Raw genomic sequence first — 26,307 nt, forward strand, 5'->3', positions numbered from 1 at the left:
GAGGGGAGGACTGAGATCAATTTAGGCTTGGAGAGGACGAAGGGGACAGAGGGTAAAGTATTCAAGGTTTGAGGTTGGAGACACCTGCAGAAATGGGAGAAATAGTCATAAACAGGGTTCTCTAAGAGTGGCCCCTGGGCCCTCAGCATTGCTACGAACACAGATTCCAGAGCCCCCTCAGGCACTCTGGACCTGGGCCCTCTCTAGCCTTTAACAAGCCAACCCAGTGACTATGGCACATGCTCAAAAAGCCCACCCAGCGACTTGGCTCATGCTCAAAGCTGAGGACCAGCACCCTGGAGCTCAACACAGAAGACTGCTGCAAAGGTCCCCCAGAAGGGCATCACAGGTCGCGTGCAGAACAGAGAATCCTGAGCACTGTGTTACAAAACCTTCAAGCCCAACTCCACGAAGCCTCAAAAGCAATATGGGGCTTTGCTGAAGGCCTCTTAGGATTGGTTATCGTGGGGATTGTGCTGCTAACCTTCCTAAAACCCCCTTTCCACCTCTGAGGGTCCTGCTTCTCATATCACAGTAGTTGTTTTAATTCTCTCCATCGCTCTTGTTTTCTTGTTGTTTTTTGCCTTTTTTCTTTTTTGAGACAAGATCTCACCCCGTAGTTCAGGCTGGCCTCAAACTCATGGCGACCTTCCTCCCTCTGCCTCCTGAATACTGGGATTACAGGCATGCACCACCACACTCAGCATCTCCATCACTCTTACGATGCCTTGGGAATCACCCATATCCTTTCTTTTTTTTTTTTAATATCAGGACTCACTATGTTGCCCAAGCTCGTCTTAAATCCTGGGTTCAAGTGATCCTCCTGCCTCAGCCTCCCCAATAGACTAGGACCTCAGGCATGCACCACCAAAGCCAGCAACCCATACCCTTCCACAGGTCTAGCGGCATACCACATTCTCCAGTTTGCATTCTGATCTCTCGTCCACCCTTAAATCTTTCTGGAGACTAACATTCCTTGGAAGACAGGGCGATCAGAATTTACAACCCTTGTCACTGAATATTTTTCCCTCAAATGTGTCCAAGGCACAGAGTTTAGCTTTGAAATGGCTCTGCTCATAAAACAAGGAGTGGCTGTGTATGGAGATTTGATGGTCTATGAGAACAGGGAAACAGAACTACGTTGAGGAGAGGTTGGGTACTTGCAAGATGAATGCTCCTAGCAGCGGTCTCAAACCCAGTATTCTCAGAATTGTTATGAGAACCACACAAAAATAATCTAGCTTTTACAGTGTTGACTCTTCGAGCATTGAGTTGAGCAAAAGAAAACCTTCTCTTTGCTGGGCAGAGGAAATATAAAAGGGGCCCGGGATTTAGCTCAGTGGTTCCAGTGCCTGCCTCGCAAGCACAAGGCGCCGAGTTCGATCCCTGGTAAGAAAAAAAAAAAGGAAATATAAAGGCTTTAAAAGGACTTAGTAAGTCACGCCATGGTGGGAGTTTTGTTCTACATTATCTGTTTATTATTAGAGAAATGGATAGTGCCTGGTACCTAACACATTCTTCATAAATGTTCATTAAAGGAACTGAAGGACAAATGCACCCGCTGGAAAATGGGAGCCTAGAAAAATAAATATAGCCAGGCTTTGGTGGTCTTGCAGGGCTGTAATAAAGAATTGTTGCTGGACATGATGGCATATTCCTTTATAATCTCAGCTACTCAGGAGGCTGAGGCAGGAGGATTGCAATTTTGAGGACAGGCTAAGTAACTTACTGAGACCCTGCCTCAAAAGAAACAAAAAGAAGGCAGAGGAGGGGAAGGAGAAAGAGGAAAAGGAGAAATGTGCCTTCTATAGACTTTTGACATGAAGTTGCCTTTAAATTCCAAAGTGATAAAGACAAAGTAGAGAAGCGTCCAGCAATTACCTCTGACTACAGATTTCCATAGCCTAGGATGAGCTCTCAGTTCCTTCCTAAATCTATGAGGAAATAAACCAGAGCCAGAACCATTACCAATGTCAAGTGGGTGAATGAGAATATCATCAAAACATGCCTGGTTGCATTTCTTTAAATTTTTCATCATTTAAATCATCATTTTTATATTAATTCATAACAATGTTATTTTTAAAACTTGCTCCCTTGTCATCAGATTACTTGCAGGAAGACGCACATAGCATACTTAAGTTTTGTAGCATCTGACACTTTCCTACTCTTCACCCCTGCCAACTCCTGGTAGCTACCATTCTCTTTTCTGCTTCTATGAATTTGACTGTTTTTGTCTTTCTGCACCTGGCTTATTTCATTCAGCATAATGTTCTCTGGGTTCACCCATGTTACGGTGAATAACGGGATTTTCTTTTTTAAGGTTGAATAATATTCCACTTTGAATATATACCACAATATTTTTCTAGTGCTAGGAATCAAACCCAGAGCTTTGCACAGGCTATGCATGTACTCTGTCACTGAGCTGCATCCTCAGACCCCTTACACCATATTTTTTTTACTTTTTAAATTTTTATATTAGCATGTTTTATCCATTCATCTGTTCTTAAATACAAAATTGATGTTCAAGCTGTATCTTCTTCACAGAAGAATGAAAGGGAAAGAGGAAGGAAGAAAAAAGAATGGGAAAGGAAGAAGAAGAAGAAAAAGAATATGGCTGGATTCCTTTTATGTATAAACATTGGGCTTAAATTTGATTCTATTTGATTTTGTTTGCTGGGAAGCTTTTGTGGCACTGAAGAAAAACAGAGATGTGTTAGTGAGCTTTCTGTCACTCTCATTAAACATTTCCTCCTATAAAGAGGAAAGGCTTCTTAGGCTCATGGCTTCAGAGGTTTTAGTCCATGGTTGCTTAGCCCTGTTGTTTGGACCTGTGGTGAGACAGCCCATGATGTCAGGAGCACATGATGGATGAGCCATGCACACCTCATAGCAGGCAAGAACCAAAGGGAGAGAGAGACAAAAAGTGGCCAGGATCTCACAATTCTCTTTCAGGACACAATTCAATGACCTAACTTTCTCCCATGAGGCCCTACCTCTTAAAGGCTCCACCCAAAAGCACCAGAGGCTGAGGACCAAGCCCTTTAGCAAGTGGGCCTTTGAGGGATACCTCAAAATCAGAGGTCATCCAAGGTGGACAACATCAAGCTGACCATAAACAACTAAGTTAAGTTCTTGAGATGCCATCTCAGGCAAGAATACCTCAGGGAAACAGAAATGCACTGATGGTAGCTTGAAGATAGCATCACACAAAAGAGTGTACTACAAGGATTAGATGAGGTTTGGGGGTGTAGCTCAGTGGTACAGCACTTGCTTAGCATCAGCTAGGCCTTGCATTCAATCCCCAGCACCACAAACACAACAGGAAGCAAAGAACAACAAAAAAAGAATATATTTGCCATGCAGTATACTGCTGACTTCTTCAAACAATGTGTATGTTTAAATAAAAATATTTTTTATAAAAAGGATTAGACGAGTTTTCACAGAACCTATACATTTCCACAGGAAATGGGGCTGGAACCCCATTTCTGACTCCCAGTTTTATGTTTTTCCCTTCCCTTTTTGTTCCCAGTAGACACAGGCCCTCTATGGAACCAGAAAACCAAACAACAGTCTCAGAATTCCTCCTCCAGGGACTGTCAGAGGATCCAGAGGTACAGCCCATGCTTTTTGGGCTGTTTCTCTCCATGTACCTGGTCACTGTGCTGGGGAACCTGCTCATCAGCCTGGCCACCATCACGGACTCCCAGCTCCACATGCCCATGTACTTCTTCCTTTGCAACCTGTCCCTGGTTGACATCTTCCTCTCCTCCACCACTGTCCCCAAGATGTTAGGGAACATCCGGACCCAGAGCAGAGCCATCCCTTTTGCGGGCTGCCTTGCCCAGATGTATGCCTTCCACCTCTTTGGGACCATGGACAGCTTCCTCCTGGCCGTGATGGCCGTTGACCGGTTTGTGGCCATTGTCCACCCACTGCGCTACTCGGTCCTCATGAGCCCCTGTGTCTGTGGGCTGCTGGTGGCTGGGCCGTGGGTGGTCACTAACCTCCAGTCCCTGGTGCACACCTGCCTCATGGCTCGACTGACCTTCTGTGCTGGCTCTGAAATCCCCCACTTCTTCTGCGACCTCATGCCCCTGCTGAAGCTCTCCTGCTCAGACACACACACCAATGAGCTGGTGGTCTTTGCCTTTGGCATCATCATGGGCATTAGCCCGCTGTCCTGCATCCTCCTCTCTTATGTCTGCATTGCCCGGGCAGTCTTCAGGATCCCTTCTGCTCCGGGCAAGTGGAAAGCCTTCTCCACTTGCGGCTCACACTTGACAGTGGTGTCACTATTCTACGGGACCATCTTCACTGTGTACTTACAGCCCGCATCCCTCAACTCCTCACAGAAAGACAAGGCAGCCACACTCATGTGTGGGGTGATCATCCCTACCTTGAACCCCTTTATCTACAGCCTCAGGAACAAGGACATGAAGGCTGCCCTGAGGAAGCTTGTCAGCAAGGCAGCCTCCTCCCAGTACTAGGGCAGAACAGTTGGATGCCTACCCTGTTCCAGGACCACTGTTATGCACTAGGTGCACAGAGATGCATCCCGATCCTGCCCTTGAGGAGCTCAGAGTACAGAGGGGAACAGGGCCACATCAGTAAATTCTTACAGAACAGTACAGAAACAGGCTGAGGGTGTAGCCCTTTGACAGAGCATTTACCTGGCATGCTCAAGGTTCTGGGTTCAATCCCCAGGACTGTCTGAAAAAAATTAAGATAGAATAATGTGGTCAATGTGTCATAAAGAGCTGGATGAAGTACTTTTATGAACCCAAGTAGGAAGCTTTCATTTTCCTCAAGACTTATCTTCCCTGTGAAAATCAGAGCAGCAGAGAATACTTCCAAGTGCCCTTAAATTAGCCTCCCTGGTATATCTGGCTTATAGACTCTCTACGTGGATAATAGTAGCTGGACAGAAGGTGTAGTTACTCTCTTCTTTTGCAGTACTAGGGGATATTTGTGGTACCCAGGGGCACTCGACCACTGAACTGCATCCTGGCCCTTTTTTGGTTTTTTTTGGTACTGGGGATCGAACTCGGGTCCTTGCGGTTGCACAGCAGGTGGTGAAACCACTGAGCTAAATCCCCGGCCTCCCTGGCCCTTTTTTATTTTTATTTTTATTTTTTAGTTTGAGACAGCATCTCACTAAATTGCCCAGGAGGGACTCAAACTTACGATCCTTCTGTTTCAGCTCCCTGAGTGGTGGGATTATAGGCATGAGCCACCACGCCCAGTTTCCTCATCGTAGTTTTGATGAAAACAGGTCAGGTATTCTCCAATTGCACCACTGTGCTTCCTGGGTGTTAAGAGACATTGAAACTATCTGCTGAGATCCCCGAGCTCAGATGCTGTTTTCTTTGACAGCCACCGGCCTTGACCTTCTGTGACTCTGGATGAGAGTCGCTGTCCTTCCTGGCTCCCATGCCCCCTCTTAGATTAGGAAAGATGCCTGTGTTGGCTCATGGAAATTCCAATTCAGCAGGTCTGGCTTTGGGCCCCGGAATCTCCTTTTGTTTCAACTGGAGATTGAACCCAGAACCTTCACACTGAGCTACAGCCTCAGCACACCCCCTGAAACGGTATCTTGATAAATCACTAAGTTGCCTAGGCTAGGCTTGAACTTGGAAGTTCCTGCCTCAGCCTCCCAGTGGAATCTGCTTCTTGTTGTTGTTTTACAAACTTTCCAGGTAGCTTTTTAAACATTTTTTTATTTTAGTAGTACATGTTTGCAGTACATGCAGTTTACAATCATCTTGGAGAATGCACACATGAACATCATACAGCTTTTCTTGTGTGTGTACCAGGGATCAAACTCAGGACCTTGCACTTGTGAGGCAAGCAGCAGGACCACTGAGATAAATCCCTGGCTATTTCTTCTTTTTTATCCTCTTCTTCCCCCTCCCTCCTCCTCTAATTCCCCTATCTTGATTTTTCACTTTTGTTAATACTATTAATCTTAGCTCATGTTATGACCTATAATGTTTACATTTATTGAGGTCATTAGGCTCCTGTACATGGCATGTCTTTAGTCTACTTATTTCCCCTTCCCCTCTTCCTCACCCCTCACCCTTGTTCCCTTCGACCTCTTCCCTTTGCAAGAGATCCATCCCCTCGTCTCCTTCTATGCATCTTTTATTATCCTCTTTGTGCTTTGCCTCACTCAAATGAGAGATACCATACAGTATTCAAGCTTGTGTGTCTGGTTTATTTCACTCAACATTATATTTTCCAGGTGCATCCTTTTTCCTACAAAAGTCTCAAATGTGTCATTCTGTATAGCCATGTAGTATTCCATTCTATATAGATACCACATTTCTTTATCCAATTGTCCATTGATGGGTACACAGGCTGCTTCAGGATTTTCCAGGTAGCTTTGACTCAAGGAGTCCGTGGACCACAGTTCAGGGACTCAGGCTCTGGCCTGTCTCCAAAGTCTGTATATTTCCTATGACGTCCATCACTGGATGCTGAATCCAGTGATTCTCCAGGTATGAGAGACAGCAAGCTGACCAGGTGGCCTGACATGCTCAGAAAGTTAGTGTTAGGGGTTGAATTGTGTCTTCCAAAAGTGATGTCGGAGTCCTAACCTCAAGCACTTCAGGATGCTATCTTATTTTGAGCTAAGGCCTTTACAAGGACAATCAGGGTAAAGCAAGTCCACTGTGACTGACATCTCTCCTTAAAGGGAGCCGAGTGGCTGGGGTGCACCTTGGGGTCAAGAGCAGGCTTAGCTCGTATGAGGCCCTAGGTTCCACCCCCAGCATCAAAGAAAGGGAGGGACAATTTAGACACAGACACTCACATGGGGAGAACCCCCACCTGAAGGTAGAAGGAGAGGCATGGAACATATTTGCCTTCACAGCCCACAGAAGAAACCGACCCTGCCCACACCCTGATCTGGGATCTCCAGAACTGTAATGCAATAAATTTTTGTGGTTTAAAACACCTAGTTTGTGGTACTGTGTTATACCAGCCTTGAAAAGCTAATGCAGTTAGTCTGGGGAGGGATGTTACACTGCAAAGACCGTGTGCAGGTATCTTCTCAAGTTGATCATGAGGTCAAGCCTGGGTCCCAAGTCAGAGACTGGCTGGAAGGTTCAAACTGCATGGTGCATCACTAGGTATCCGAATGATAAAGTGATGATGTTGACAGCTGAGATCTGCTCTCTACACAGTGCTGAGCCCTTCCTATGCACCATTTCATTAGATTTTAAACAACATCCCCACAGGATAGACCATATAACCCCTTTTCTTACGGAAGAGGAAACTGAGGCTTGGAAAGTGAAGCTGCTAATAAGCAGTAGCCAGTAACTTGATAACTTGATATTGCCTAGAATTCAGTGTAAAGCAGGGCCCACAAGCTACAGCCCACTAGACAAGTCCAACTTCCAGTCTCTTTTTATACAGCTTGAATATTTTTTAACTAAGAATTTTTTAAGCTAAGAATTTTTTAACATTTTTAATGGTTAGGCAAATTAAAGGAATAGCTGGGTGTGGTGGCTCACATGTGTAATCCCAGCTACTCAGAGGCTGAGGCAGGAGGATTGCAACTCCAAGGCCACCTGGGCAAATTAGACCCTGTCTCAAAAATTTTTTACAAACATGTTAAAGGCTAAAGATTTAGCTCAGTGATAGAGCACTTTTCCAGAGTGTGTACCACTGTAGGTTCAATCTCCCATACCCAAAAGGAGGAGAAAAAGAGGGGAGAGGGAAGGGAGAGGAAGAAAGAAGAGGAGATTTCTTGACAGATTAAGACAGAGGACATCATATAAAAGTCTAATTCTAGTGCCCATAAGTAAAGTTTTACCCAAACAGGAGCACACTTATTCATTCACATGTCATTGATGTCTACTTTCAGGCTTCCAGCACAGAAATGAGTAGCTTGACAGGAACCCTAAAGCACACAAAGCTGAAAATATTTACCATCTGTTCCTTTATCAAAGAAGTTTGCCAACTCCTTTTCTACAGAACAAGTAGAGCGTGCAACTCAAAGTCGTCCATGAACAGGAAGCATCCTCAAGGAGAGACTTTTAGGAAAGATGCCTCAGAATCCATTCTCCATCCCTGATCATAATGTTACCAACATCCCCCAGGGGATTAAAAGCATACTTAAAGTTTGCCCATCACTGGGCTAGCTAGGTGTCCTATAGAGAATTGGAATCCGAGCAGAATTTTTTTTTTTTTTTAAAGACGAGGTCTCACAATATTGTCCAGGCTGGCCTCGAACTCACGGTGTCCAGCTGTACTGCCTGTGGGACTACACGGAGGAGCCCGGCCTCCCAGCTAGGCTTGTTTGAAGCTGCAGTTAGAAGGCATGACCACCAGGTGGCAATAGTGTACTTCTATTAAATGAATTTAAAGTTCTCTTTTTCAAAGCGGGAATCCTGGCTGGGCGGCACTACTAGCCCTGAACGACTGTCATTGGGTTTGCAAGGAGGTATGGGGGTCTGCCCTCTCCTTGCAGTCTGGTCCATGGAGCAGAGGGGACTGTGACAAGATTTAAGCTGGGCATGAGGGACGGCTTGTGATGGGGAGCCACGCCACAGGTTAGGAGTCAGCAAGCTTTCTGCCAAGAGTCCAGTGTAGGTATTGCCGGTTCGCTGGCCCCGGTGGTCTCTGTTGCAATAGTTCAACTCACGCCATTGTAGCATGAAGCCGGCCATAGACCGTACATCAGGGAATGGGTGCGTGAAACTTGGTCCCCCAAAATGCAGTCTTGTTTTCAACCACTTTTTAAAAGCTGAATTTTCAGGACGTGGTTTCTGAGCTGTGGTGTAGGTGAATGGGAGTGACAAGAGGCAAGGAGATCAAAGAGGTTTAAAAAAAAATGAGAGATGACGGGATGGGCTGAATCTCGGCATTAGGAAAGGAAGAATAGATGTCTATGGTGCTGCAGGACCTTTTCACATGCTCCTCCACCCTCCCAGCGCCTCCCAGGGGCTGCCTGCTTGGCTGTGAGGTCTCAGTGCAAACCCCACTGCCTCAGGAAGACTCCTCTAACCTCCACTCCCTACTGCAGCCACATCAGGGACCTCAGTCCATTCACTCACCCTCATTGTCATCATGGCTGTGGTGGGTCCCCAAGGCCCCTGGCACTACTGGGAAGCAGGGGGACCTGGAAGAGGTGGGGCCTTGTGGGAGGCTTTAGGCCACTGAGAGCACGTCTTCAAATGGGAATTTGGGACTCTGGCCCTTTCCTCCTTTTCCCTAATTCACGGCCTGGCCTTGACATGAACACCTTTGCTCCACAGCCCATCCTCTGCCATGATGTTCAGCCTTACCTCAGGCCCCAAAGCAACAGGGTCAACAGACCACGGAGTGAAGCTTCTGAGACTGTGATCCAAATTAGATCTTTCCTCTTTATATATTATCATCTCTGGTATGTGTTACAGTAACAAAAGCTGACAAACACACATTCATCTGTGTAATTCTTTGATTAATGTCTCTTTCACTCTGAACTGTGAGCTGACACGTGGTGGGGGGACTAAGGCTGTGCTGTCTTATTTATCTTGCCCAACTCTGTACCCCTGGGCCTAGGACAGGAGGGACTGTAAATATATTTGTGGAATGAATGAAATGTGTGAGTGAATGAATGAATGAGTGAATGAAGAGGTAGAGTGATGGCAAGAATCCAGGATGCCTGGTGGGCTGGATGGCCAAGGTAGGCTGAGAGGGAACAGAGATGTCAAAGTGGTTGTGGTTCAGGTATGGCTCAAGGATGTCTCCCACGTGTCCGTGTGTTGGAAGCTTGGTCCCCAGGCTGGTCGTGATGGGAGGTTGGAGTCTAGGAGGAGGTGATGGAGGCTCACTCTTCAAAGGAATGAATGCTGGCTTCCAGGAGTAGTTAATAGCTGTTATAAAAGAGGGGGCCTGGCTGCTTCCCAGCCTCTGGCTTCTTGTCTCGCCCTGTGATCTCTCCCCTCACACACGTGCCCTCCACAATGTCATGCATGGTGTGACCCAGGCCAGGGGACCCTCACCAGAGGCTGAATACACAGTGCTACCCAATCTGGGACTTTCAGCCTCCAAAGCTGTAAGATAAATAAACTTCTTCTTTATAAAATGCCTGTCTGGCCTCAGATATTTTGTTATAGTAACAGAAAACAGATGAAGTCAAGGATGGGTTGTTGTGCTGTGAAATATAAACCCCTCTGACCCTCTCAATCCTCAGAAAAGCCTTTTCTGCACCCTTGTGCAAGTGGAATTCCACTGAACTCAAGGACAGAAGCCTCTAGAGCAGGACAGAGAGCTCATGGTGAAACTATTAATTCATCAATAACAGGAGTCTGTGAGAAAATAACCCAGGGCTTCTCTGAAATCTCAGCAAGGGTGTTGAAAAGGGCTGGAGCCCTCTTACTAAGATTTGAAGGAACAGAATGGTGCTGGAGCACAAGAACACAACTTTCTGTCCCTCTGGGATGTTACTGAGTGATTCGAAGAGATATTGGAGACTTAGACACTGAGACACAGAGAGAAAACAGGCCCATCCTGAGACCACGTGCCAGATCAGAGGCAAGGGTACCCCAACCTAAGTGAGGGTGACCCTAAAATCCAACTCCTCCCTCCACCATGGATAAGCTGCTATGTGGGTGACTCACAGTTACACTGAAACTAGGAAGAGAGGGCAGCCACAAATGGGATCCCAGGGAACAAAAAGTAGACAAGTGGCCAGGCAAGGTGGCACATGCCTGTAATCCCAGCACTTGGGAGGGGAGGCTGAGGAAGGAGGATCGCCCATGAGTTCAAGGTCATCCTGGGCTGCATACTGAGTTCAAGTCCAACCTGAACTACAAAGCAAGACCCTGTCTCGGAAAGCCAAACGAACAACAACAAAAAAAGTGGACAAGCAGGTAGTAGTGGCCAAAAAGCTGCTTCCTGAAAGTGTGAGGACTCACTGAAGTTTGGGGAAGGGGAGTCCCCAGAGGGGAAGTTCCTACTCTCAAACCCCCATTCGCTGGGAACTTAGCAGGATAGAGGTGTTTCATCTTCATGAACCTGTACGGTGGGAGGTCCCCAAGACCACATTCAGGCTCAACGACTGACTCTATAGGAGGATACACAGCAGTCAGCAAAGCTTTTGTCGTCACAATGACAGTTTATTACAGGAAACCATGCATAGTAAAATCTGCAAAGGCCAAGAGACATGTGGGACAAAATCCGTGAGCTTCTTGCTGTCCCCTCTCAGTGGAGTTTGAGGATATAACACTTAATCCTCCTGCCCATGATATATGACCATTCACAAGGTGTAACGCCATCTGGAGAGGCTCACCTGAGCCTCGGTCTCCAGGGTTTTATTGGGAGCTGACTACTATATTCGGCTGCTATAGCAAAATATCACCTGTAGGTTGGCTTTGTTTTCCTACAGTTTGGGAAGCTAAAAGTCCAAGGTCAAGGAGTTAGTAGGGTGGTTTTCTCTGACGCCTCTCTCCATGGCTGTCTTCTCCTTGTGTAAACTATTTTAAGTAAGTAATTTGCCTATATCTTTTTTTTTTTTTTTGGTACCAGGGATCAAACTCAGGACCTTGCACTCTGGAGGCAGGCAGCAGCACCACTGAGCTAAATCCCTGGCCCGGCTGGCTGTCTTCTCCTGTGTCTCACATCTTTGGACACACATCTGTGTCCTAATCTCATCTTCTCAAAAGGATCCCGGTCATATCAGATCAGGGCTTACCCTAATGATCTCATTTTAACTGAATTACATCTGCCAAGACCTTATCTCTAAATACAGTCAATGCTGAGGCACTGGGGTTCCGACTTTACCATAAGACTTTGCCAGGAAGGGGCACAATTTAGCGCATGACAGCCACATAGACACCACTGGTGACTGCTGTGGTTTCTGGGTTTTTTGTCCTCCAAGATTCATGAGTTGGGAGCTTGGTGAGACCTTTAAGAGGTGGCTCCTAGAGAAGAGGATATAGCCCAGTCAGAGCATTTGCCTAGCGTGCATGGGATCCTTGGTTCCATCTCCAAAACCACAAAAAATATCCCCCCTATGCCTACTACAGCCTAGTGGGAGGTACTTGGGTCAACTGAAAGTGCAGCTCTTGGAAGTGGTTATGGGACCCAGGTCTCTCTCTGCCTTCCTCTTTGGTGATGTGAACTCTTCTTCCCCTGTGTGCTCCTCTCATTACCATCTGTCATGGTCCAGAAGGCAATCTGTCCAGCCTCAGCAATCATCTGAGGTGATTCAGCTAAGGGGATTCTCACCAGAGCCTGGACCATGCTGTTTGGACATTCAACCACCAAAACTGTGAACTAAACCTCTTTATACAGTTAGCCTGCCTCAGGTATTCCATTACAGTAACAAAAAACTGACAATTACAACTATGTGTATTTGTTGTATTAACTAATTCAGCAGACCTTAGTTACTCAATTTTCAAAGCTTTCGGAGATCGGACTCATAGAGTGTGGCCCAAGGCCTACACCATAAATCCCACTATTGGCATAAACTACCTAGTGTGGCCCTCAGGGATACAAAGAAACTATTCTCAGATAGAATAGTCTATGGGCTTAGAAGCTATCCTCTAGAAGTAAGTCAATAGCCAGAACTTCATTTGAACACATGGATCTCAGAGACCTGGAGGAAGAAGAGAGGGGCTAAGGATGATATGGGACATCTGTCAAGGCCCTGCCAACTCCAGGCCACTAGCTCCCACCTGGCCAACTACTCCTCTCCAGGCTGCCTGCCCTTCCTCTGGCACAACCAGCCTGCACTGTCTATGATGAGGTTATGATGATCACCTGAGCACCTCTGGCTCTGCAAACTAGACACCAGGGCAGCTCCTGGCACGGTGGCCAGTTGCTGAAAGTGTCCCAGGGATTGTGCAGGGGCCTGACCAGCAGGAGAATCCAGCAGATATGTGATAAAAGAGAGCACTGTGGGGAGTAGAAGGAAGGCAACGGGGAACACAGATCCTCCTCAACTTCACGCTACAGCTCCCTGGATGGATTTTTCCAGAGGCTACCAGGAAGCCTTGGCCAAAAACACTTCACTGCCCAGTTAAGCCCACGTTCCACCTCAGGAGAAGCTTCACGGCAACTGCATCACCCTCTCTACCTCTCACTCCCCAAGGGTCACCTCTGGGCAGCCACCTCTTCCTGGTTCCTCTGAGGTCCGACTCTCAGCCCAGGTGGCCTGCACAGGCCGTCATTCACCTCCTTACCCTGGAAGGTGATGGATACGTGGGAGCCTCAGGCATGAAGACAACTGGGAATGACAACAAGGGGTGGAAGAAGTATGGGGTCTGCTCCCCATAACCTCTGTCTTCCATCACCCAAGAGCTGAGATTCCCCAGGGAGCTGGCAGGACAAGAGTACGTGTCACACAGCTTTAGGGTGCCGTGACAAAGTACCTGAGAAAATCAGCCTGGAGGAGGGGAGGTTTATTTTGGCTGTTTTGGAGATGTCAGTCCAGTCCATGGTCAGTGGCTGCTTTGCTTTCAGGCTTGTAGAGAGGCAGAAACATCATGGCAGAAGAAAGCTGCTCACCTCATAACAGCCAAAAGCAGAGAGAAAGAGACAACAAGGAAGGGGCCAGGGACAAAATGTACCTTTCCCAGCCATACCCCAGTGACCTGTTTCGCCCCATCAGGCCCGACTGTGGTGAGGTTTTTGCAAAGGAATAGATCTTTATTATTAATAAATTTTATTTCATCTCTCCCACCCCCAAGCCCCCTCCCCTCCCTATGTACAAAAGCTTTGTTTCCATTTTTTCCTTCTATTTTCACTTTTTTTTTTTGCAAGGGAATACATTTAATACAGGACACATAATTTATAGGATTATTTTATAATATTCACCCACAAAGTCAAATGCAGGGGGATGCAATGGAACTGTCTGTGCACTAGAGACCCAAAGAATCCAGCTGAGGGCCTGGATATCACAGCAATGTCCCACACAAGTCCAGCTAAAGGCCTAGAGCCCAAGGCAATGTCCTCCACAAGTCCAGCTAGAGGCCCAGGGCCCACAGCAATCTCTTATGCAAGTCCATATGGAGCATCTGCTCCAGGAAGGCCCAAAGGCCAGTGGTAGAAGCTAGAAAGCCTGCCCAGGCAGGGTGAAGGATTTGTGCTACCAGATTGAGGGATCTGCACTGGAGCCAGGAAGTGATGCTCAAGGTGAAGATCAGAGCTCCCCTGATGAGAACAGCAGCCATTGCCAGTGACAGCAAAGACCTGAGCTCTGACGACAATGAGAACAGCCAAGTTCACTTCAGGAAAACCATGACAAGCTTCTCCAAGAAAATCAACAACAAACAATCTTCCCCTCCAGGTCTCTTTTTGTATGCCATTGGCAACAATCCTCAGATGGGTCTTCCATGCCCAGAAACACACTGATTCAGTTCAGCTGGACATTACAAGGTGACCATTAGTTAATCCACCACAGGTCCCACCCCATTTTTAGCCCATTGAGCTATAAAACTCATGAATACATTAACCCACTAAAGAAGTTGGAGCCCTCACGATCCAACCACTTCCCAAAGTCCCAGCTGTTTACACACTGCATTGAGGGACCGAGTCCCCAACCAGATGAACCTCGGATTCATTTCCTATCCAAACCGCAGCAGGGGACCTAGCCCCACAGACACATGGCCACCCTCACAGCTTTGGTGACATGGATTATTCTTCCCTTTGGACAAATGAGGAAACCAAAGCCTAGAGAGAATATTTCTTTTTTATTTTTTCTACCATCTTTTATTTTGCTCTTTGTTTATATTTTCTGTTTCTCATATAAGAAAAATCATGTGATATTAAAGCTTGTGTGTCTGATTTACTTCACTTAACATTGTGGTGCATCCATTTTTCCTACAAATGACTGGTGTGTATTTTTCTTTATGACAAAGTAGTACTCCATTGTGTGTAAATATCATATTTTCTTTATCCATTCCATCTGTTGGTGGACATAGAGGCCACTTCCAAGATTTAGCTACTATGAGTTGTGCTACTATAAACATGGGTATGCATGTATCACTATAATATGATGTTTTTAACTCTTTCAGGAAGATATCTAGGAGGGAAATAGCTGAGTGAAATGAAATTTCTTGTTTTAGTTTTTTGAGGAATCTCCATGGTGATTTCCATAGTAGCTTACATTTACATTCCCACCAACAATGAAGGAGGGCTCCTTTTCCTCCTCAGCTTCATCAACATTTGTTATCTGATTTCTTTTTGTTGTTGTTTCCTGATTTCTTGATGATAGCTAAGAATGTCTTTCTTTGGCATCTCCTGAAAGCTGACCCTGAGACAACAGTTGAACTACAAGTGCTATGTTTGGGGAGTGATCCATCAGAAATGCTGAAAGTAGTGAACGGAGACAGGGAAGCAAGGGTCAATAAAAGGTTCATTTTTAAGCAAGTTTCCATGGTGGGTGGCTGGACCTCAGTCCCATGGGACAGTGTAGCACATGCCCCTCAGTCACCTCATACCAAGGGCACGGGAGCTGTGGTATTCATCCTCCATCTCTCACTGTCTGCCATGAAGGTAGAGTTCTCCACTAACCATCCCTCTCCACTTGCATTTGCTCTTTCAACAAATACCTATATGTGCCAAGGGCTGGTTAATCCATCAGGCACTTGAAATGCACAGCATATCAGGCCTGCAGCTAATGAGGGCATCTGGGGGAAACACACACACACATACACACACACACACGCAAGCACGCACACACATGTGCACATGCTCTAAAAACTGTACTACAGTTTCAAAAGACACAAGAATAAATTTACAAACTTTATTAAACATGAAACTCCACAGTCACAATCATTTCATAATATACAATTTGCAAATAATTTGTTCTCACTTATCAATAATTATAGCCAGTGATGAATTAAATGAGCTACACATAGGCAAATAAATGCAATAGATAAAAACAAAGACTTTATCAAACAGGTTTACAGAAAATAATAAATATTATGTGGTATGAGGGGTTTGTTTTATTTTGGTTTTGTTTTCACTATGTAACCAGGCTGGCCTCAAACTTCTAGGCTCAAGGATCCTCCTGCCTCAGCCTCTCAAGTAGATAAGACTACAGACATGCACCCCTGTCCTAAGCTTGAGGATGTTTCTTAGTTATTTGTTGTAACAGAGGTGGGACAATGGCTGCTGTGACCCTATCTCCTCTGAGGCTCCAGGGTACCCTAGATCTGTCCCTAACCTGGGCTTGTGAAGTCTTGACCTCCAACCCACTCCCCATGTCAGCCACTGCCTCAAGGTATCTGAACAGGGTTCTGTTAGGGAGGAGGGTGCACCACACCCTCTTCCAGGCTAACTCTCCAAAAACACACCTATCCAAGAAAAATGAACAAAGCCTAAGGGATGTGTGGAAAACAAGAATTTAAAAAGAACAGAATGGGGCAGAATGAATATCTGAAGAAATAATGGCCCAAAACTTCCCAGAGTTGATGAAAGACATGAATTCACATATCCAACAAGCTCACGGAACTCCAAGTAGGATAAACACAGAGAACCACAGTGAAACATATTAAAACCACACACGCACACACACAGCTCCCTATGTCCATGCCTCTTGGCCACCCCTCTTGGCACCTAATCTCCTATCTGAACATTCAGCTGTGAGAGACAGGTGAGCCTCACCTGGATGAGGAGGCAAATAAATGAACAAACCACTCGATTCTTAAATCCAAGCTGTGGTAAAATAGGAGAAAGGACACAAAATTAAGTAATACCAGCTGGACAGCAGTGGATAGGCAGAAAGAAAGCCTCCCAAGGAGGTCCCATTAGACCTAATGAACAAGAGGCAATCTCAGGAGAACCTGAGGGTCTCTCAGATAAAAGGGGTGTGTGTGTGTGTGTGTGTGTGTGTGTGTGTGTGTGTGTGTGTGTGCACGTGTGTATGAAAAGGGCCTGGGGCAGAAAGAGCTTGACAACAAGGAGGACCAGAAAGGAAACTGGAATAAAGGTGGCAGAAAAGAGATGGCACCAGAAGTCTTGTAGGTTATAGTGGGAATGTAGATTTAATTCAGGGCATGGGTAAGCAGTCACAGGAATGTGCCAGCATAACTATCAGCAGGAGTGTGCCATAATCTGATTTCAGTTTTAGGTCCACCCTGGGCACTGCATGGGGTACAGAACATAGAGGTAAATTCAGGTATATTTCTGCAAGAACATCTCTGATCTCATCCATCCAAGCTCATGAGACATGACTTCCATTGAGAGATGTAGGTCTACATCCAAACCTTGATGTTGCAAATGACAAGTGTGTTTGATAGTTAATCTTGACTGTCAACTTTGGCTTGCGAGATGCCTGGGACATGAGAAATGTATACTTCTGGGTGTGTCTGGGTGGGCCATGGGTCATGACCTTGAGGACGGTACCTGATCCCTAGCCTTTTCCTCTTGGGCTCTTACTTGCTTGCTCTGCTTCCTGTCATGGGTTGAGCAGTTTTTCCCTCCATACCCTTCCACCCTGCCACTTCTATCTTGAAACCAGCTGACCATGGACTAAACCCTCCGAACTGGGAGCCAAATTAAAGCCTTCCTCCTTTAAATTGCAGGTATCAGGTGTTTTGTCTCAGACACAAAATGCTGATCAGCACAGAGTGTAATGCCCAGTGTAGCCGAAAAGGTAATGTAGCTTCTGCCTTGTTCATTTTTGGAGCCCTGGGAAGCTGTCTCAGAAGTCCAACGCCACCATACTGAGAGGAAGTGGAGGACACATGAAAAGGCCCATGCAGTTGCCCTAGTCCACAGCTGCAGTGGAGGTTCCTGCCCAGAGCAGGCATCAATGCATCTGTGCAGTGGTGTGGGCATGATGCATCCCCGAGGGCTTCGTGTGCTGGAAGCTCGGTCTCCAATGTAGCTATGTTAAGGGATGGGGCCAAGAGGGAGGACCTTAGGTCAATGGGCTGTGGCCTCAGACTGAATTAAGGCAGTTCTCAGGGATGAGTAGGTTGTTGTAATAGTAAGCCCCACCCCGAGTCACTCTCTGACTTCCTGTCTGGGTATAAGATTTCTTGCTGGCCCCTTTCCATCTTTCTCTTCTGCATTGTGACACCAGAAGCCTGACACCTTCGCCAGCACCAACCTGGTGAACCTCCAGAACCGAGTTAAACAAACCTCTTTGCTTTATAAAATTACCACCCTTAGGTTTTTCATTATCCTAACAAAAAACTGATTGATACAACGTATGACTGAAGATGCCTCCAGGTGAACCTGTGGCCCCTCTCTCCCATTTTGAGTACAAACAGCAATGCCCGCTCTCCCCTGTCCCTGTTCCTGACCTACAGCAGCTGTGAGCAGCCGTTTACACCAAGTTTTGGGACAGCTTTTTAAAACAACCGTAGTAACTGGAATGTAGGCTGAGGAGGTTGTGAGCAAGCTGGGTGCGGAGGGAGAGGCAGAAGCGGCACTGGGGAGACCAAGGAAGAGGCCCGGGGGAGAGCGAGCTACTGAAAAGGATGCTGAGGCTTGCACCAGGTTGAAGTCGTGGATGGAAAGGGAAGAGGAGGATTGGGTGTAGGGTGCATTTGGAGGCAACCTGGGGAAATGATCCCGTTTATACAGATGGGGAAACTGAGGCATGTAGCATCATCTAGAGAGTGAGTAAGAGAGCAGTCTAGGGCCGAGCCTGTGCCATTGAATTCCCAGTTGGAGCGGAGGAGGGCGACCCGCAGCCCCCATCCTGCGCCCTCCAGGCCCGGGGCAACTACATCTCCCAGCAACGCCCGCTCGAGCAGCTGGAAGGGGAAGGGAAAAAAAAGTTTGGGCCAAGCATTCCCGGAATGCGCTTCCTGCGGCCCGGAGGCAGGGCGGGCGGGGTGCGGGGCGGGGCGCGGGGTGGGGCGGGGCGCAGGGATGGGCAGGGGGGACGCGTTTGGCTCGGCGGCCCGGGCCCCAGCATGGCCGAGCCGCTACTGCGGAAAACCTTCTCCCGCCTCCGGGGCCGGGAGAAACTTCCGCGGAAAAAGTCAGACGCCAAGGAGCGTGGTGAGAGGGCCGGGGTGCGGCGGAGCACGGAGGCACAGAGCCGCGCGCAGCCTGGGGGCCTGGGACCCCCAAGGAGGGACAGCTGGAGGGACAGTGGCGCCCCACGGAGCCCCCTACGGGCCGTGGCGCACACGGCCAGGGCGCGCGGGGGTCCTGGGAGCCCGGGTCTGCGTGGATTGGGCGCGCGGACCGTTATGTGCGGCCGGCCGGGATGGCTCGGTGGGAGGCCCGGGAGGGGGCCTTGCCCCAACAGGAAATGGGGTGGCGGGGAGGAGGGGCAGGAGGCTGGGACGCTGGCCCAGCCCGGGCGGGCAGGGGGCACCGCAATGGGACATGGTGGGGAAGGGGTCATGCTCCTGCATCCCACCCCGCTCCCGTCCACACACTGCTAACTGTCGCTGTGCCTGCCTTGGGCAGCCCGGGGAAACTCTTCCCTTATACAGATGGGGAAACTGAGGCACGTGGCAGTTTCAGTGGTTTGCCCAGAGCCGAGTAGAGTGAGTTAAACAGCGATCTGGCCTATGTTACTCACAACAGACCTCTGAGATGGGGTCCTGGGAGGTGGCCAGGGGAGGGGATCAAGGGACAGCGAGACAAGACCTTAGGGAAACTGGAATTCATGGGACGGGTGTGTGGGAAGAAGCTAGCTAAAGGAGAGCGGCTCCACCACTGCACAGACCTGACCTCCTCCCCAGCCTTTCCCAAAGATCCCAAGGTTCCCAGGGCCGGAGAAGGGAAGGGGGTGCCCACACAGAAACACACAGGAAATAGTCTATGATGTCAGATAGGGGATGGAGCAAACGGGAGGCCACAAGGCCTTGACAAGGCCTGGACTGAGGGACAGGACCCACCCCAGGGTAGGAACAGAGTTTGGGGTGCAGGTCAAGTTCCCTGTCAGCCCACTCCAATCTCCAGAGCGGCACAAGCCAGCATCTGCTCGGAGCTGTGAGCTTGGCCGTGACCTGGTGTCTAGGGAGCCCTTCCCACACCAAACCCCCTGAAGCCCTCCTGGAGGTCAGCACCACGTCTCTCCTTCCGAAGGAGGATGCTGAGGCTCAGGGAGGGGAAAGGACTCGCTCAAGTTCACCCTGTGAGCAGGGCCAGGCACACACTTCTGTGCTGGGATTAAACAGAGAGTAGGAAGAGTGAAAACTGGATCCAGGGGCCTGAGGGACCAAGGACAGCTGACCTGGGCCCTGAGGCTGGAGGGACTCAGCCCCCTTTGGAATGCTAGGAACTGAGCTGGCGATGCGGGAGATCGCTGGCCTGTGGCTACCCATTCCAGATAAGACGGCGGGTCCCTGGGGGCAATGACTGAAGCCCAGGACAGGACAGGGCATCCCACGTGTCAATCAGTGGCTTGGAATGAAGGCCAGTACTAAAGTGACCTCACAAGAGCCCTGGGCTGGGGCTGTTTTAGGGGAACTGAGGGGCTGCATCTCACTCCCTTTGCTCTCCACCAGGCCGCCCAGCCCAGCACCCAGAGCCCAGCCCGCCAGAACCCCAGGCCCTTGAAGGGCCCCAGGCAGGAGCAGAGGGACCCCTCAGGCCGGAGGCACCTCGGAGCCCTGCCCGGGGGGTGTACCTGCAAAGCCTGGAGCCCAGCAGCCGAAGATGGGTGCTGGGAGGGGCCAAGCCACCTGAGGAGGTGCCTCTGGGGCCAGGGATACCTAGCAGTGGGGAGCCCGCTGGCGAGATCTGGTACAACCCCATCCCAGAGGAAGACCCCAGACCCCCAGCACCTGAGCCACTGTGGCCACAGCCAGGCTCTGCTGAGCCAGAGAACCCAACCCACCAAGGTAGGTACAAGTGTCACCCGGGTCACTATGTTCACCTCCATACTCCCTGGTGGCCACGGCCTCACCCCCACCCTCAGGTGACCACAGCCTCGCTCCTGCCCTGGGCCCAGGCTCGGAACCCTAATGTCTGCTCTCACCGCAGGTGCAGCCCCCGCCAGCCCCCCAACCAAAACCTCCCGAACCAAGTCCCCGGGCCCTGCCAGGCGCCTCTCTATGAAGATGAAGAAGCTGCCCGAGCTGCGGCGCCGCCTGAGCCTGCGGGGGCCCAAGGCTGGCCGGGAGCGCGAGAGGGCTGCCCCAGAGGGCTCTGTCATCACCCGCTACCACCTGGACAGCAGTGTGGGGAACCCCCGGCGGATGGCAGCTGCTGGGAGCACTCAGAGCGCCAGGGCTGTGTACCTTAGTGATAGCGATTCCCCCGAGCGCCCGGCAGGCCCCCCATCGCCTGCTGCCTTTCGGCCCTATGAAGCAGGCCCAGCGGCCCGGGTGCTGCCAGCTGCACTCTGGGGCCGCCTCAGCCTGCACCTATACGGGCTCGGGGGACTGCGGCCAACACCAGGGGCCACCCCGAGAGACCTCTGCTGCCTGCTCCAAGTGGATGGGGTGGCGAGAGCCCGCACAGGACCCCTTCGAGGAGGGCCGGACTTCCTACAGCTGGACCACACCTTCCACCTGGAGCTGGAGGCCGCCCGGCTACTGCGGGCCCTGGTGCTTGCTTGGGACCCTGGCGTGAGGCGGCACCGGCCCTGTGCCCAGGGGACTGTGCTGCTGCCCACAGTCTTCCGAGGTAGGTCATGGGATTTAGAGCAGGAGGGACAGGGTACAGCACCCAGCCCAGGGTGGCCCCTACCCTGAAAGTGCCCAGAGGGTTGGGCTCTGGGGGAAAGATATGACCTGCTCTAGGAAGGGCCAAGACCCGGGAACCTTTGGGACACATGTGACCTGGATCCTCTTGTGTCCTCAGGCTGCCAGGCCCAGCAGCTGGCCATCCGCCTGGAACCCCAGGGGCTGCTGTATGCCAAGCTGACCCTGTCGGACCAGCAAGAAGCATCCGCCACAGCTGAGCCCCGTGTCTTTGGGCTGCCCCTGCCACTGCTGGTAGAGCGGGAGCAGCCCCCAGGCCAGGTGCCTCACATCATCCAGAAGTGTGTTGCACAGATTGAGCGCCGAGGGCTGCGGGTGAGCCCCTGTCCCCTCCCCTGACCCCCGAAGTTTAGATCCACTCCCCCCCCAAAACCCCCACAGTATGGACACCAGACCTCCCACCAGCCTGGGCTACTCGTAACTCAAACCCCAACCTAGACAGACAGGAGACCTCTCCCCTCAGATCACAGCACCCATGCCAGAACCCTGGGTTCGTCCGTCCATGTAATAAAAGGACCTGGGCCCTCCTGGAGCTCAGTCTCCTGGGAGAAACACATGACTCTAATAGGTCACAAATGTAAAGGTGGCTGGGGTGTGATGGAGCACACCTATAATCCCAGCATGTGGGAGGGTGAGGCAGGAGGTGTAGTGAGTTTGAGGCCAGCCTGAAGTATATAGCGAGACCCTGTTCCAAAAAACAACAAAAGAAAGAAAGAAAAGAAAGAAATGGGAAGAACCTGGGGTCTGCAAGAGCTTAAGGGCAGGCCTGAGGTGGTCAGGGAAAGCTTCCTGGAGGAGGACATGACAAGCGATCTGAGAAGCCAGAGGAAGCAGTGCAAGCAGAAGGTTTATAAGGCCACATCCAGGCAGCCAGGATGGGGTTCCAATAACAGGTGTCGCAGGAGCAGAAACATAACAACTGATGCTTCTTACAGCCACTTGCCTGGCCACACCCCCAGCCCCCACAGCAGTAGGCCCTGGTCAGTGTGTAGCCCAGACAAAACACCCTCTGTCCCCACCCCTAGGTAGTGGGCTTGTACCGTCTGTGCGGCTCCGCAGCAGTGAAGAAAGAGCTTCGGGATGCCTTTGAGCGGGATAGTGAGGCTGTCTGCCTCTCTGAGGACTTATACCCTGATATCAACGTCATCACAGGTCAGCATGACCCCCTTCACCTCTGCGGACTCATCTCCTTTCAACCCTCAGGTCAAGCTGGGCTGGGGGCCCTACTGACTCCACTGGTCTAACCTTGTTTGCACTCTTCTGCACCTGTCCTCCTCCTCTGCCCCCCTACTCCCAGTCCCAGGGAATCCTCTGGTCTTGGAAGCCACTGATGCCCTGACCATAGGGGTCCTGTGTCCACAGGCATCCTCAAGGATTACCTTCGAGAGTTGCCCACCCCACTCATCACCCAGCCCCTTTATCAGGTGGTCCTGGAGGCCATGGCCCGAGGCCCCCCAAGCAGAATTCCTCCAAGTCCTGAGGGCACCCGAGGGCTCCTCAGCTGCCTGCCAGATGTGGAAAAGGTGAGTCGGCCCTGGTGGGAATGGTGGGAAATGGGGTGAGCAATACCAGAAGAGCACTTCACCCCTGCCTGAGCTTGCAATAGGCACGAACTCATGGGACCATCACATTCCTACAAAGCAGGTACTACTGGTACCTCCATTTGTAGACCAGGAAACTGAGGCCCAGAGCAGTTGCCCAAGGTGGCATAGCCAGGGTATGTCAAAAACACAGATTCTCAACACAGATCTGCCAACCTGCCACAAGGGAAGTTCCTGGCTGTGGGATCTTAAACAAGTCCTTTCCCTCACCTGTAAAATGGGATTCATGACAACCCTGCCTAACACACACAGGAGTGGGATGGACTCTCAGCTCTGCCATTCCAAAGCTAAGTTGTCTTGGCCTCTGTCTGCCTTCTAGCTAATGGGATTGTGCTAACAGCTCAGCCACCTTCCAGCTGTGAGACCTTAAACCTCAGTATCCCCACTTGGGTCACCTCAGTCTCCCACAGGTGCAGCAGGGCCCCGACTTTACTTGCCTCACGCCCACTCACCCTCCCCTCACAACACTCTCCCACAGGCCACGTTGACGCTTCTCCTGGACCACCTGCGCCTCGTCTCCTCCTTCCAGGCTCACAACCGCATGACCCCACAGAATTTGGCCGTGTGCTTCGGGCCCGTGCTGCTGCCGGCGCGCCAGGCATCCGCCCGGCCCCGCATCCGCAGTTGTGGCACAGGCGTCACCAGCGCGGTGGACTTCAAGCGCCACATCGAAGTGTTACACTACCTGCTGCAGTCTTGGCCAGGTGAGCCTGTCAGCGGCCTGGGCCGCCAATCCAGGTAGGCTGTTATGGCAGCGCCTTCTCGAGCGTCCAATCAGTCTGGTTAAAGTAGGCCACGCCCCCTCAGGTAAACCAGCAATCTGACCAATCAACCGTTGATGCGGCCAGAGGCCCCGCCTCTCAACGTGCCACTCAGAAGCCTAGTTGTCTAAGCAACCAATTCGGGCTTTACCAGTGCAATCTTAATCCGGTCCAATGCCTTGCCTTCCCAAAGGCCAACCAGGGGCCTAGTTGTGCATGACGTCATCACAAGCGCTCCCTCTCCTCCCTCAGATCCCCGGCAGTCCCCAGAGGCTCCAGATGTCGCACCGTACTTGCGGCCCAAACGACAGCCGTCCCTGCACTTGCCGCTAACAGGCCCTGAGGTGGTGACTCGGCCCCGCGGCCGCGGAGGCCCGGAGAGCCCCCCAAGCAACCGTTACGCTGGCGAGTGGAGCGTTTGCGGGCGGGACTTCCTGCCATGTGGACGGGACTTCCTGTCCGGGCCTGCCTATGACCACGTGACGGGCAGCCACAGCGATGAGGATGACGATGACGACGACGAGGCGGGTGAGCAAAGAGGCGCTGCCGACTTCGAAGATGAGTTTGATGCGCCCTTCAATCCGCACCTGAATCTCAAAGATTTTGACGCCCTCATCCTGGACCTGGAGAGAGAGCTCTCTAAGCAATTAAACGTGTGCCTCTGAACTCGTGGAGCAGGGCGGGACCCTGGTTACTAAGGCAGGGCCCTTAGTGACCTCAGAGGACCGGACGTGTTGCACAGGCCGAGCTCCTGGTTGCTAGGAGAGTGGCGAACTGGCCAGCCTCCCAAGCTGAAAGTCAGTCCCAGTTCTCTGTGCCACTTATTTGGGCACTAGTTGCCAGGGCCAGGCACGGGATTTTTAGCGACTAGCTCTTGTGGCCGTCTTTCCTGAGCACCAGGACTAAGCCTGTTGTTGCCAAAAGGCAGTTCTCCTGCTTGCCAGGCAGGCCTCTCGCCACCCCTTCGCTGGGGTGCACACCAATTACTGTGAGCATCACCCTGGGGTGCTGAGACACCTCTTAGTCCTCTTGTTGCTGCCAACCAAATCAGTATTAGCTTCGAGCACTGCACTCTTGTTTCTCCCTCCCTTGGAGGACCCAAGGACTATCATGAGGTTCTGTTTGAGGGTGAGCAGCCCCTATCCTAGGCTCCAGCTGGATAGGGACAGCCTGGGGATTGTAGAGAAACAACTGGTTTCCCCACCCTCTTTTCCAGGGAAGACCCCACGATAGGCCTCCAGCCAGCCAATGGAGATGACAGAGTCTGGCCCTTACCTTCCTCTTCTCCCCTCCCTACCCTTGAAAAAATGGAGCACTTAGCCCCTCTGTTTCAGAGGGGCCCCGCCTGAAGTGTCAGGCTGGGGCACTTTGGTACGAAACCTATTTATTGCCTCCGTGTGTGTGTGTGTGTGTGTGTGTGCGTGCGTGCGTGCGTGCGTGCGTGTGTGTGTGTGCGCGCGCGCGGGCTGATGTGCATGGCCCCACCTGGAAGTGGGTTGTGGGATTCTTCTAGGGACCACAGAGGGGTAAAGATTTCAGCCTGCCAGGTACCCCGAAATCCCCAGTAATCCAGTGAGAGAGTAAGGTCCCCTTCCTGTCTCCCTCTTTTATTGACAATAAATCAATATGCACAGGTTTTGTGACTAAATCCTCGGGCCCACATGGGTCAGAAGAGATGGTTTATTTGGTCTGTAAGAGCGGAGAGGAGATAGTGCATGGTTAGGCCTGTGGAGACAAAGGCCCGTAGCTCTCCAGGGCTGCCACGGTGCCTCTTGGAGCACAACCTCAGGGAGGATTGTGAGGTCACTGGGCCGCGTGGAATAAGTCCAGGGTGGGTGAGGATGAGACTCCAAACCAGGCACAGTCCATGTACAAAAAGGAAGCCAAGCATACTAACCCACAAGGCCCTATACGGAAATGGAGCCATCACGGAAGTCCGTCCTCCCAATGAGGATGTTGACCACGACCGGGTGGCCATCTTGGCACTGCTGCTGGCCATCACGCAGCACTTTGACCACCTGGTCCTCATTTTCCCGTGAGAGTAGCAGGCCCCGGGCCCCCAGACCTATGGCTGCCTTGTGATAATCTAAAAGAGGAGATAAGTCAGACCTAGCCCACTATGTAGCCAGCCCAGGAGAAGAACATAAGCCCAGCTGGGCCCAAAGCAGCACCTGTCAATTCCACCCACACGCCCTGCTGAGACTCCTCACCAGTATAGGCCAGGCTGCAGGCCACGTTGCTGCCCAGTCTGGGCACCTGCTCCCGGGAAATCTGGGTCCAGCCTGCATCGTTCCCTATCAATGCTATTACAGGGATCTGCAGAAAAAGATG

The 26,307-nt window shown here is 50.6% G+C and overlaps 3 protein-coding genes across 9 annotated transcripts in view; 2 read left to right on the forward strand and 1 right to left on the reverse strand.

Annotated features, from left to right (window-relative positions):
• Window positions 1-3,545: 3,545 nt before the first annotated feature.
• Window positions 3,546-4,487, forward strand: Or1i1 (olfactory receptor family 1 subfamily I member 1). Its single transcript, XM_013068360.2, has one exon. The coding sequence runs from the start codon at window positions 3,546-3,548 to the stop codon at window positions 4,485-4,487; it is 942 nt and encodes a 313-aa protein (XP_012923814.2).
• Window positions 4,488-18,812: 14,325 nt separating this feature from the next.
• Window positions 18,813-25,612, forward strand: Syde1 (synapse defective Rho GTPase activating protein 1). Its single transcript, XM_004872520.4, has 8 exons — window positions 18,813-18,951; window positions 20,415-20,750; window positions 20,893-21,537; window positions 21,715-21,929; window positions 22,640-22,766; window positions 22,977-23,137; window positions 23,694-23,919; window positions 24,229-25,612. Exons 1-8 carry the CDS (start codon window positions 18,864-18,866, stop codon window positions 24,639-24,641), a joined length of 2,211 nt encoding a protein of 736 aa, XP_004872577.1. The 5' UTR covers window positions 18,813-18,863; the 3' UTR covers window positions 24,642-25,612.
• The window catches only part of Hacl2 (2-hydroxyacyl-CoA lyase 2), a 62,522-nt gene continuing 61,826 nt past the window's right edge, over window positions 25,612-26,307 (reverse strand). For all 7 annotated transcript variants that reach the window (XM_087201663.1, XM_087201662.1, XM_021250370.2 and 4 more), the window contains 2 exons: window positions 26,187-26,292; window positions 25,612-26,062 (listed from right to left, as the gene is read on the reverse strand). In XM_087201663.1, the coding sequence (XP_087057789.1) occupies window positions 25,884-26,062; window positions 26,187-26,292 (285 nt within the window). In that variant the 3' untranslated portion in view covers window positions 25,612-25,883. The remainder of the gene's footprint in view (window positions 26,063-26,186; window positions 26,293-26,307) is intronic.

The sequence above is a fragment of the Heterocephalus glaber genome, unplaced genomic scaffold (assembly GCF_053883595.1).
Source record: "Heterocephalus glaber isolate CG9 unplaced genomic scaffold, H.glaber_assembly_v1.0 deba00001760, whole genome shotgun sequence".
Classification (NCBI taxonomy): Eukaryota; Metazoa; Chordata; class Mammalia; order Rodentia; family Bathyergidae; genus Heterocephalus; species Heterocephalus glaber.